Below are 14169 nucleotides of genomic sequence, written 5' to 3'. Positions count from 1 at the left end.
AGCTTACCCTGATGAACCCAATGACTTTATTTATAATATTTTTTATTTTTATATTTCCTTAATACGTTTTTGAACTTTTAAAATCATTTTTCTAGCAGTTTAATAGTTTTTACAAGTTCAATTTGAATAAAATCAATGGTAATATTTAAGAAAACAATTTGGAAAAAATCTGTTTATATTAATTTTTATATTGCTATCAATCGTCACGAATGGTGACAATTCAATTAAATGAGTTTTAAATGTCTCAAAATATATTCCAGAAATAAATTAAAAAGAATTTTTTTTCAAAATATTCGAAAATATCGGACTTATGGGGAAAATTCTTAATTTATCCATACGGTTACTATGTAGCGAAAGGTATAACACTACCATTTAATTAATGTACCTTGATTATAGATTTTCAATAAAATCTGTAGTGATTAACTTGATGTATTACATTAATTTGCAACTCTGTGGTACATACTATTGATTGCCATTCGTTATAGATTTGTATACGATTTTCATAGCAAACAAGTTGGCAACGCCGTAAAATTTATAATTTTTTCTATCCCAAAAAAATCGGAGTCACGCTGAAAATATTCTTTATAATTATAAAAATAATTCAATTTAAATAAAATTGATATACATATAAAGGTAAATATTAATTTCAATAAATCATCTTGTTGCCTGGTAAAATTTTTTAAAATTTTATAGAAACAAAATGGCTGAGGACTTTGATGTGGAAGCCATGCTGGAAGCACCATACATTAAAAGTGTAAGTACATATTAGAAAACGAAGCAATCCTATATGTATGTAGATACATGTACATATTATCGCATACATAGGCACGTAAATATGTATCAAATATTAAAAAACAAACGTTTTCGTATGTATGTAATAATTTTATTAATATGTTTCAAAAATTTTTGTGGTAAACCAGACTTGCCTCACAAAAATTCATTCTTTCCGTACGAAAATCTTATGAAACATTAATTTGTAAATCGTCAACTTAAAGCCTGTATAACAAATGTTAGTGATTTTGATAACATAATTTTTTTTAATAAAAATTTTACTTTTTATTGTGCTTACCTTACTGGTTAAAGTAATTTACATACATCTGCAGTTGTGCATCTAAAGAAATTAAAGTTGGCCTTGTTATGCCTTTAAAAGGATCGGTATATTTGTTTTCGTAAAAGTTACGTATTAGAAACGACTAATATACTATTTATTACAAGATTCTAATTATCTTTTAGTGAAAGATATATCTAAATTTTTTAATAAAGAGTGTGTGCCAAACGATAGCAATTTACTGTTAAAAACATAACACAATATGGTTCTATGGATGTATCATGTGTTAAAAGTAAATTTCTGATAGATATGAGGTTAATATAATTTTACTAGCTCATTGGCTTACATAAATTTCTGACAAATGAAAATAAAAAATTTACAAAAAAAAAATAATAATAATTAATTAATGAAAAACAAAAATTTTAAAATTTACACTTTATTTTAAAAATCCATTTCATATTAAAAAGGTATATTTATAAAATTCATAAAGGACAAAATAAAAGTTTATTTTCAATGGATGTGTTAAATTTACGGGATTAATCAGTGAAAATTATCAAAATTTATCACAGAAAGAAAAGATATCGTTTGGCAAAACAAAATGTAAAAATTTTCCCACCATAAGAAAATTAATAATAATCCAACATAGAACTTTGCTATCATTTGGCACACACTCAAAGTCAAAAATTAAAGAAAAAACTTAAACGAAATTTTCACTATTTGATAATAGTGATTACTTTTGTCATTATCTAAAACGCTCTGGATCAAATTTAGTTTTAAGTTGGCAAACAATTCTGATTTTAATCCCCTTTGATGTTTTTGAGTACAAGATTAAACTTATCAAAACAATGCATGTTTTATAAAATAGAAAACATATTGTGAAGTCACGTCAATTTGTATAAATCGATAAATCAATAAATTTTTACTAAAATAAACATTAATGTTTTAGTAAAAATTGTATTAATTTTTTTGGATCAGCTGTTTACACTTTTGCATTTTTTGCTCAAGTTTAAACCACTTCCATAGGTCGCTTAAACTACCAAACAAAATTAACTAGGCTTAACTTGCTGTTAGATTAAACTCGGAACAAATTTCAGTTATTAAGTTCAGTTAACTTTGTTAGTATTGCCAGCTTTTCACTCACGGACATAAATAATTAACTGTTGTCTTTTGCAAATAATACTTTTGTAAAATGAAGAATTTTTGGAAAATTTTTAAATAAAGATTTAAGCAGTAATAAATAAAACAAAACAAATCAGAAAACTGCAATTTACTTGAAATATTAAGTTTTTATTCTTCTGAAATCATTGTTTTATTGTTTTTGTTAATAACGTTACAGTTTACTGAAAAACACAAAACATTAAACTAGGTTTAAACAAAGAATGTAGATTATCTTTATCTGTAAAACCCGCATTGAGTATACTTTCACCTAAAGATTGGCCCTTATACTGGACTTAACTTGCTGATATATGTATTAAACTCGGAACAAATTTAGGCGGTTATTGTGTTTTTCAGTTATGAATAAAAAATTAGTTTACTTTCTTAGTATTTCCATATTTTTTGTAAAATACTACTTTTGTAAAATGAAAACTTAAAAAAAAAATAAAATAAATAGTTAAAACAATAATTGTATTACTATTTCCCTCACTCATTTGAAATAAGATAATACGTACGTAAACAGAGAATGTAGATTATATTTATCAGAAAAGTCTTAATTGAAAAAAAAAACTTTTTTAGAATTTACTCAATTTGTTGTTCATATGTTGAAACTTTATTCTAAAAATAACATACATTTCCAGTTTTTTAAAAACTTATGAAATAAGTTTTAAATAAATGAAGCATGGATGCGAATAAGGGCGTAAAGACCACCTTTTCAAAATCGCGTTTTTCGCATAATTATATTAAACTAACCTTTTTACATCTATTCATAAAAAATAAATTGAAAAATATAAATTTTTCGCTAATATAGATAGTTTTAAAAGCACGATTTTTAAATACTATTTATTTTTTTGGGTAAAAAATATTAGCAATTTAATGTATTTTTCTGTAAAAAATCGTATAAATTTTAATTCTAATTGCACCAAATTTGCAGAATGGTTGGAAAACATTTCAAATTTATTAATTTTTTAATTATATTGCAAAAAAGATTATTATTGAATGAATTATTTAAGTACGAAAGTGTGGACAAGAAGAAGGGCGTATATCCATAACTATAGTTATATTTTAAAAAATTATTATATCTTGTTATTTTAGGATTATTTTAGTTAAAGAGGTCCTATCCAATTTGATAATGAACTAAGATACTAATGTGGTTCGCTGATTTTGACAATAACGCAATAAGGTGCGATTTAAAGATTTTTCTAAGAAAAATTTTTCTAAGTACAATTTTTACTATGCTATTGTTATTATACTATTTTTATATGCATATTACTATAATTGATTGATTAATATACCAAAAAAATCTGAAAACCGCTTATAGCAAACAATTTTTTAAATATATAGAAAAATTTAACTGCTCCAGGCTTCATTTATTTATATATACTTTCAACTAAAATATATGGATATATGCCCTTATTCCATTTTAGCAAAATTTCAAGTATTAATTTTGGCAAGTTGTGACTCGAATTTTTTACTGAGTTTTAGCACAGGGATAGATGTGAGTTATATTTATGCATATATGTGAAAAAAGTAGGAAAAAATGCCGATTTTAAAGTTTTATGATGTTTTTATCGTCTCCTGTAAAATTTCCCAAATGGTTTATACGCCCTTATTCGGCTCCATGCTTCAAATGTTCATTATATTTTGTTTCCACATATTTTTTTATTTTACTTTTACGGCTATTATAATTTGAGTTAATTTTAAAAAATGAACAATAAATTTATTAATTTTAAATAAGTTTTTGTAGTATTGACATTCAGCTGTAATAAAAAAATCGTAAATAAAAATAATGCAAATTTTAAAGTGCAATATCGTCCCTGGATTCTACGATCCAAATTTATGTTTTTTGTATTCGCGATTTTTGTGTCGTTTTTACAAACTACAGAATTATTTTTCTTTTTTAGTATATTTTTATTAGGGTTCATGTTTCCTATGATTTCTTTATATTTTTATGCTAAAGATGATTTATTTTATTCTAAAATTCAGCTGAAAATGTTGTGATTTTAACATAAAATAGTGAATGTATTTAACCCTATTCGGCATTTCAATTCATCGAAATTTTCTCCGTTTGTCAACTTTGATATTCTGTATTGCGGAAACGTAATCGAAATGCATAATAGGGGCGGTTATTTACTTCCTTCAAAAAACAGTTTTGAAGAGATGGGCTTATATTATGGGAACCACGATATTCTAGGGCAATCTACTCAGCAAAAAAAGTGAGGAAAAAGAAGTAGAATTTTCACTACAAATAACATTCTTGAAGTTATTTCAAATTTTGGTGAAAAACCTATGAATTTTACATTAGCGTGTCATTGGAATAAAACAAATTATAATAAAGTTGTTATGTTGTTAAATATCAGTGTAATGGAAACATAAAGCTAAACTAAACTAATATATTTCAAAATATCAGAATCAAATTTGAAATAAATTATCTTTAGATGTAAAATTATGTAAAAAAATTATATCCACACAAAATATTTGTAATTGGAAAGAAATTGGGAGTAAGTAGTATGAATCGAACAGGGTTGTTACATTTTGTATTTGTAATATAGGAGTCAAAATCTTGTGGTTTCTTTATCGCTTGGATTAAGTAGATTTTTGCCAACGTGTAATGCTTTGTTTAATGTTATAAAATATAGGATATATGTACAATAGAGGTGTCCAGTGTCTTAAACTAACTGGTGTTTAAATGGGGTAACATGAACCAATTGAAAAATTTAAAATTGGTTTCTTCAAAAAATGTAACATTAAAATTATAGTTTCATAAAAATTAGTCAAAATGTTATCTTTTAAAGATCAATCAACAAATAAAAAAGTTTATGCATTTTATTTTCACAAATATGTTGCAAAAACGACTAAAAAATTCTTAGTGTACTCGTTTTTTTAAGACATAATTTTAAGAAATTAAAAAAAAATATTTTTTGGATACTTTTAATCAAAGTATTACAAGTACAGTCATACCTTTTTAATAGGGTTGGTACTCGAGTACCAAACTCTAAGCATGTGTTAGTGAAAAAGTACCTATAGGTAGTTTCTCTGAGCTCAGAGTTAAAAAAAAAAAAAAAAACAATTTTAAATTTGTTTGAATTTTCAATACCAATAATTGAAACTCTGTTTGTAAAATAAAATTAAACAACAACAAAAATGAAATGTCAATAATTAAACAAAAAAGTTTTTCCAGTTCATGAAAATTAAACAAAATCAAAAAAGTGCGGTTTTAAAAAAGTTCAGTTTTTTTGTGGATAATTGCAATTTTGTGTACGATCCTTAAAAGTGGTCAAAAAAGTAAGTTAAATATTTCAGTGTTTTGACAAGTTTTAATTTCTTACAAGATATTCGTGAATTCGAATATCGGCACTCGTAGATGTGAGAGAGTAATTTTCTATATGTGAGAGTCGGACTACATGTTATACTTTGGTATCAAACTTTTATATTTGTCATTAAGTTTTAAGTATTTAAATATATTCAAACTTTCTGGACTTATACACAGTAATATACTAAGATGATCGACTCGGTTTTTCAACCGGATTTAAAACCGTTTTTTTCTTCTGCATTACCTGTGTCGGTTTTTTCTAAATGTTGATTTTTCGAATTACAAATAACCCGGTTTTTTTACTTTTTTAAAAACCGCTTTCGTATACTTTTATTTGCTTTGTATTCAGAAATTACTTAAATTAAATTTTGAAGTAAATAATAATACTCTAATATTTTTAAACTTAAATTTTATTTTAATTTTAAAAATATTCGATTCGAGGAATCAGAGTATATTTTTCTAGGAAAATCAAGATCCTAATTAATTAAATAATTTATTTGTAAAATTGATTCGAACTAGAACTGTTTGATTATATTCTATCTGTTTAAAGATTTTATTCCAATTACAATAATTAATTTGCGGCTGAAATATTATAAAAGTGTTGGAATGCCTATGAAAATTGCCTAAACAAGAACTTTAGAATAAGCTAGGATTACACCTTATGTTTAACAGAAGTGTCCCTATTTTTTTATTTTATTTATTTATTAATTTAATATAGCAATACAAAGCCTTAAAGGCCAAAATATAAATATGTATTACTTAGTAATAATAACCCTGAGTTTACAAAAGGACTTAAAACTAATAATTAAAAATTACAATCCAAATCACATAATTGGCTCCCCAGCCAAATTTCTAAATTAAAAATATAAACAATGTAGGTAGGTCCCAATCAGCAGTATGACGAGATAATGTAAATCAGATCACTATATGTAAAGTTGTAATATTTTAAATTCTTAAAAATCAGTTTGGTCCATGTTTTGTTAATCAAATTTAAAAATAAATATTATTTTTTTTAATTAAAATAAATTTTTTTTGTTTATAATAAAAAACAGGTTAACCGGTTTTTTCAAATGTCAACTATTCGAAAACCGGTTTTAGGAAAATGTCGAATAATCGATCACCCTATAATATACATATACATAAATTATAAAACTATTATACACAGTAAAGCTGGCTACACACTATAATATTTGGTAGAACGACATGTAAAAATTAAAAATTTAAATAGTGGTAGTGAAAATTTTCCACTACAATAAAATAGTGCAAAAGTTTAACAGTCACTACATGAATGCTTCAATATGCTCTAAAACCTCAAAAAAGTGTTTATAAAAATATTCCAAACAAATTGAAAATACATGTGTTCTATTTTATTATTTTTATTGTATTAAAGAAAAATATATGTACCAATATGTATTTAATTTAATTTGTTATATTAATATATTGATGAAATTTTCGTATTTTTTTGTATTACAATTTCATTTTGTCTTTTAATTTTGTTACTACTTTAATATTAGTATTAATTAATATAATAGAGTATAAATTAATTCAATATAATGATATGTATTTGAGTTCCTTTAACATTAGTGAATGATTATATTTTTCCACTATCCTATTAGTGGAGAAAAAAATTTGCTATCACTATCACTAAATTAATTTTAGTGAAACATGTTTTTGTATCACTACCACTATTGCTTATTGAGGCTGTACTTTTTTAACTCACCACTAAATATCTATTAGTGATAGTGAAAATTTTTTTGAATTTGATTTTTTGATAATCATACCAATTTTCATTTTATTTTGTATTGGCAGTATGAAATAAATGACTTCTCCCATAAGGTGTAAGCAGCTTAAACAGTACATTTCGCAGATAAATATTTTAAGTGGTCATTTATAGCGAATCTTCAGGTGAATGATTAGAGATAAAATTAAAATTAATAAAATTAAAACGTAATTTTTGAATAGTCAGTTAGTTAATTTTGTTTACTAGACTAAGAGCCCTATGGAGGTGGTATTGAATTGAACAAGAAATGCAAAAGTGCAAACAGCTGATGCTAATGATGATAAAATGTTTTAATTCTTAATTAGTATAAACTATTGAGACTTTAAAATACAAAATTTGCGTTTTTAATTTAAGTTTTCGTTAGTTTTTATAGTTGCCTTCTTCTCTCTGCATTGTTTTGATGACAAACAATACGCTCTTTGTTGTTTTGTATGGGAACACTTGACGATTAACATCAATTTAAATCTGATATAATCTGATTATTAAGAAAATAAAAAAGAAAATTGTAAATGTTATATGAAAATTAATGAAAACTTAAAATTAAAAAAAATATTGTGAGGTCCCTATAATATATAGGGTATATTTTTACTAATTGATAAATCAAACATATTATTTATTTATCAGTAATACTAAAAGCCTTTGCGGACAACAACGTATTACATTTGTATTTTTACATATTTCTATTATTTAACATATAATATAATTCAAAATTAGTACAATGAAATGTATAAAAAATAATAAAGTTTGTTGAGTTTAAAATTTATTATAATAGAAAATTAAAAAGGAACACTTCTAATTTCTGTATAAAATTTGTTTAAGACTTTCTATCAGTGCTTACGCTCATTCTATAACACTAACTATTAGGTTAGACATTATAAATTTATTGATCATTAAAATGATCGAGAAGGCATTTACAAAATAACCTGAAAGAAAAAGAAAACTTTCTAAGATCACTAGGTAAGATATTCTAGTATCTTGCAGTTTTTACAATGAACGATCGTTCATAGACAGAACACGCTATAAGCGGTAAGATAATTTGTGGTTTTCTGGTGGATCTAGAAAAAATAAATATTTTATGAAGATATAATGGTGTGCCGTATTTAATGATTTTATAAAAGAATATAAAATTACGGAGTTTTATGTTTATATTTTATGAAAGAACAGGGTAGAAAGTTATTAATAGCATTAGATATGTGTATCGTATTTAATACAATAGACAAACCGTACAATTCTCTTGATCAAACGAAATATCCTGTCTAAGATAAGGGAACTGACACCAGAGTTGAATTAAATACAGAAATTCATATGTGACATTAACAATGCGTGGGCTAGGTAAACTTAACTTTTGTGGGCAAGTATAAACCAGAGTGGTTCAATATTCTTAAAATTCTAATAATTTTTTTGGCATCAGCTATTTACACTTTTGCATTTTTTCCCAAATTTGGCGCTTTAACTAGTAAACAAAATTAGCTGAATGAGTATTCAAAAACAACTCTCGAGGATTAATTTTAATTTAATCCCTAATTCTTCACTTAAAGATTGGCCCTTAATGCCATTATATATATATATACATATATTTTGTTTTTCTTTCAAAAAAAAATATATGCTTTTTATGTGTTCATGATTTAGAATGGCCCTTCGAAGGAGCTTTCATATGATAATATATTCGTTAATAGTTAATCACCCCTATCGCCAATAGAAGTGAAAATTTTGTTCCCTTGAAATTTGAATTTTTTGTGAACAAATCGAAATTTTTCAAATTAATAGTTATGCATAGTATAATTGACCTTGGATGCTTCTTATATATTAATAATTAAATAAAGTTCTCGGTTTCAAAATTCTCGGTTTCAAAGATTTGATTTGAAATCTTTCTTTAAATCCAAACCGTTCGATGTCTATTTTGAATAAATTTTTATTTTTTATTGAAAAATGATTAAATAATTTATATGTATGTATGTATTATTATTATTATTATTGTCCTGTTTGTTTTCCATTTTCATTTGTTTCTTAAGTAAACTTGGTAAGCGTTAAAAGTTTTGATATATTTTTTTTTTTTTAATTTTTGAAAATTGTATAAACAAATGTACTTTTTCTTCGTTGAACCAAAATTTAAAAAACAAACTTTTTCTTTCACATTTTATTAATATGATTGAATATGTCCATAGATTTTCTTGCTCTGGCTTTGAAATTTAAAAAAATAATAATAATATTTTATAGTAATATGGTGTCATACATTTAAGGGCAAATGCACTACATTTTAATTTGGAGTCCAATTTTATCTATACAACAGCTTGATTTTTGTTAAGAAAAAATAAATTTTCAATTACGTTATAAAATATAGAATAATTTTCAAGGGTGAATGTCTTTGCAGAAAATCTTTAATCCCAATTTGTTGCTAGAGATTGATTCATTTTGGTCATTCTAAAATATCTAAAGCTGGAGTCCATTTGGTAAGTTTTGAATGTGCCAGAAAAACGCCTAAAACTATATATAAATACTTTGTACAAAAGCATTTCTATATAAGCAAATATTTTGATTTTTTTATCTGATATTTGATTCGTAAAATAAAAAATACAACATTTAAATACATTCAAACTGAACCTGAACTAAATTTCAGATAAATGCACAAATATGCGTCTGGGCAGCACTAATGTCTAATGCAGGATATAAAAAGGCAAAAAAATAAAAATTAAAAACAAATTCACAGTATCTACTACATTACTACTTCTACCCCAAAAAATGAAATTACCAATCGCCTACCTCTCCACCAACTGTCAACAGTTTAAATGACAAAGAAAAGGCAAAAGCAAACAAATATACTAGATAATTAATGCAAAAATTCGCCACAACTCGAATGAACGAGAGACGGCGAAGATTTAATTACATATTTATATTCAAGTATTTAACAGAATGTGTTGAGTAAATATGCGTGTAAAAGTAAAGTAGTATAATGCAACAAAACAAACTCAAATAAAACAGATCACCAAAAACGATGATGGTGTTGTGATGTCTGACTTGATTAACATTGGGCTATCACGCACTACCATTGTTGTAATTAAGAATTGATGATTAATTATTAATTGCATACTTTCAAAGAGATAACTAATTACTTTGATTTACTTTCTCTTGTTTAATCAACTTTTTTTACTACAACAACCACCAACAACAATACAAACCCTAAACGATAAATCAATTCAAATTAAAATGAACATATACAATGTGTGACGTCGTGATGTCTGACGACGTTATTATTTGTACGTGAATACCTTGTTGTTGTATCTTCTTACGACCTCCTAACAGAATTCTACTATTGGCAGTAGCGGCACCAGTGGTAGCGGACACGTCCAAGAAGACGACGTATCTCATAAATATGGAAAATCCGAACATCGGAACTCAGTATCTGAAGCGAATGGGCGACGTTACAATAGATCCAGGTAATTTATATATTTATACATACTATACTACAATAGAATACATTTAAACTTTATTATGCAGAAGCCGATCAGGGTCACGAGATGATGAAAGAAAAAAGGCCTCAAATTCGGATCGAGACAAAGGCAGGGTAAAAGATAGGAACCGGTCAAAAGATCGTGAACGTGATCGTGAAAGGGAACGTAAAAGATCTTCACGTGATAGAGACCGTGATCGTGACCGTGACCGCGAACATCGTTCAAGAGATCGCCGTATTAGGAGTCGTTCACGTGAAAATCATCGCAGTAGGTCAAGAGACCGTAAGAGGAGTAGTTCAAGATCTGTACGCAAAAGCAGTCGTTCTCGTGATTACAGACGTAGTCGTTCTAAAGATCGCCGATCTAGGGAACGTCTTAGTCCCATAAAAGAACGAGGAAACAGTCGATCATACAGACAATCTCGCTCCCGCGAGAGAAGGTAAGTAAATATTGTCATAAAAATTAAATTTATATCTGAGGAAAAATAAGTAGAATTTTCACCACAAATAACATACATGAAGTACTTTAAATTTTTTGGTGAAAAACCTATGAATTTTTCTTAGCGTGTCATTGGAGGGATGTTGTTCAATTATTTTTTGCTGGGATCTCCATGGAATTAATGAATACATTTTTGTCAATTAATATTTTTGTTATGAAAGCAAAATAATAAAAAAATACGAAATACAACGATTTAACGCTACGTCACTCATTGTGCATTAGACAAATATTTTCATCAATTTTTTTAATTTGTAGTTTACAAGGTATATTCGTTCAAATTAAATTCCTTATTAAAGTGATTCGTTGTTTATAATGATTTCCGAACATAATCCTGAAAATGTATGGAGATTGTGTTAAATGTTTTAAAGAAGACGTTACAAAATTATAAATTCTAGCAAGTAAATGAATAATAAATGATAAATTGCTGAGTAAAGGTTAATACTAAACCAAATGGGCAGTCATAAACAACTAAATTTCCCTACTAATATTTTAACAGGCTTTGTTTTTGTCCATTATAAAAATCCTTAAAATCAATAACAACTAACATTTATATACAATTGTTGTCCCACTAAAGTTTTCTCATGTCAAACATCAACATCCGTTTGCATCTTACATCATTAAGATCATAATAATTCATAATTTGGTTCACAATTTATCACTTTACACTTTGAAAAATAAAAAAACAATAAAATCATAATATATTCGCTTTGCCTGATCCTGTCTGTATATATATTTTTTATAAAAACAATATTATACAAATATATCATTGCAAAATACAAAAAGAAAACATTAACAGAGAAGTAACCTGTTTTCATACTCTTCTCTCTTTATTTTACAAGTTCTTTTTGCATTCTTATTTTGTTTTCTATTTGTTAATTTAAGCACATGTTTGTGTGATTGTGTGTTGGTAGAAACTCTAAAAGCATATATTTCCGAAAATACTGAACCGATTTTGATCATATATAGATTCTGCAGTGTGGCTCGCTAATTCGATCAAGTAATAGAGCCGGAAACTGTTCCCAATCGTTTTGGCTGCGTGTATTTATATACATACATATATCTAAGCTTAAGACCGCAGTAGTCATAGTTAAATTTAAGCTATAAATTTAAGATAACAAATAAATAAGTATTGCAATGTTTTATTTCTTCAATGTTAATAAGGATATGTCAATTTTCTTTCATTTTTGCAGCAAGCGACGTACCAGTGGTTCACCACGGCCCTTTAGACGTGGCAGAACTCCACCAAATGGATTGGGTCCCGATTGTTCACCTCAAACTGAACTTAGCCCAGAGGAACGCGATGCTCGTACAGTTTTTTGTATGCAACTTTCCCAACGTGTTCGTGCTCGTGATCTTGAAGAGTTCTTTTCTAGTGTTGGAAAAGTAAGAGACGTTCGCTTAATAACATGCAATAAGACAAAGCGCTTTAAGGGTATTGCGTATATAGAATTCAAAGACCCAGAATCAGTAGCTCTCGCTTTAGGCCTATCAGGACAAAGACTACTGGGAATACCGATCGTCGTTCAACATACACAAGCTGAAAAAAATAGAATTGGGAATACGGTACCGACGTTTACACCGAAAAATCATACTGGACCGATGAGACTTTATGTTGGATCTTTACATTTTAACATAACTGAAGATATGCTGCGCGGCATATTTGAGCCATTTGGAAAGATTGACTCTATTCAATTAATAATGGATAGTGAGACAGGACGTTCGAAAGGTTATGGATTTATAACGGTAACTAGCTTGATTATTTCGTATTATTTAAGAAATTTTACCAAAATTTATTCTTTTTAACACAGTATCACAACGCTGAAGATGCAAAAAAGGCATTGGAACAGCTAAATGGATTCGAGTTAGCAGGCCGTGCAATGAAAGTAGGCAATGTTACGGAGAGATTAGACATGAACACAACATCACTTGATACTGATGAAATGGATCGAAGTGGTATTGATTTGGGGGCTACTGGTCGCTTACAATTAATGTTTAAATTAGCCGAAGGCGCAGGCTTAGCCGTCCCTCAAGCAGCTGCCAATGCTTTACTTGCAACTGCTCCGCAACCAGCGCCCGTACAAACTCAAGCACAAAATCCCCCCATTGCTACACAATGTTTTATGTTATCAAACATGTTTGATCCACGTACGGAAACCAATCCAACCTGGGATACAGAGATACAAGACGATGTTATTGATGAATGCTCCAAGCATGGTGGTCTTTTGCACATATTCGTAGATAAAATTTCGCCGTCTGGCAATGTTTATGTCAAATGTCCTAGCATAACAACCGCTGTTTTAGCTGTAAATGCATTACATGGAAGGTGGTTTGCGGGCCGTGTAATTGCTGCAGCTTATGTTCCACTGCTGAACTATCACTCTATGTTTCCGGATGCGATCACTGCTGTTAATGTTCTGACTTCTAATAGAAAGACAAATGAATAAACATAACTAAAAAAATGAAGTACACTCTATAGAACCCCTTTTATTATTTTTAATTTGGTAGTGGGCATTCAATAAACATGCTCCCATTCCTGCTTCTTTTTTATTAAATTAAGAGTTTCCTAATATTATCATTAACATCAAAGACATGACTTTATGTTTTAAAATGTTATTTTCGATATATTCTAAAAATATATGTAATATAACAATAAAAAATGTTTTGCTTTATATGGTTTTTGCTTATATGAATCTGAATGGAAGAATAACAAGCCAGGCGGATTTTGAGTTATCTTAAACTAGTTACTAGTTAAAGCTAGTTGTATGGTTAATCGGGTGGTTAGTTCGGGAATGTCTTGCCGATCTGTTGTAACTCATAGTTAACCACAAATTAGAGGTAACTCAAAGCAACAGTGGTATCCCAGCAAATCAACAGAGTTAATGCACTCGTTAAAGACAGTAATTTATAGTAATGTGTTTAATTTGTA

General features: G+C 27.5%; 1 protein-coding gene across 1 annotated transcript; it reads left to right on the top strand.

Moving 5' to 3' along the window:
* Positions 1 to 493: 493 nt before the first annotated feature.
* Positions 494 to 13912, top strand: LOC111681378 (RNA-binding protein 39). Its single transcript, XM_046949875.1, has 6 exons — positions 494 to 633; positions 694 to 754; positions 10597 to 10730; positions 10792 to 11184; positions 12434 to 12986; positions 13052 to 13912. The coding sequence occupies exons 2-6, from the start codon at positions 701 to 703 to the stop codon at positions 13685 to 13687; spliced, it is 1770 nt and encodes a 589-aa protein (XP_046805831.1). The 5' UTR covers positions 494 to 633; positions 694 to 700; the 3' UTR covers positions 13688 to 13912.
* The last annotated feature ends 257 nt before the right edge of the window (positions 13913 to 14169 follow it).

This window comes from Lucilia cuprina, chromosome 2 (assembly GCF_022045245.1).
Source record: "Lucilia cuprina isolate Lc7/37 chromosome 2, ASM2204524v1, whole genome shotgun sequence".
NCBI classification, from domain to species: Eukaryota; Metazoa; Arthropoda; class Insecta; order Diptera; family Calliphoridae; genus Lucilia; species Lucilia cuprina.
Note: the sequence above shows the minus strand (reverse complement) of the source record. Positions and strands in the feature narration are given on the sequence as shown.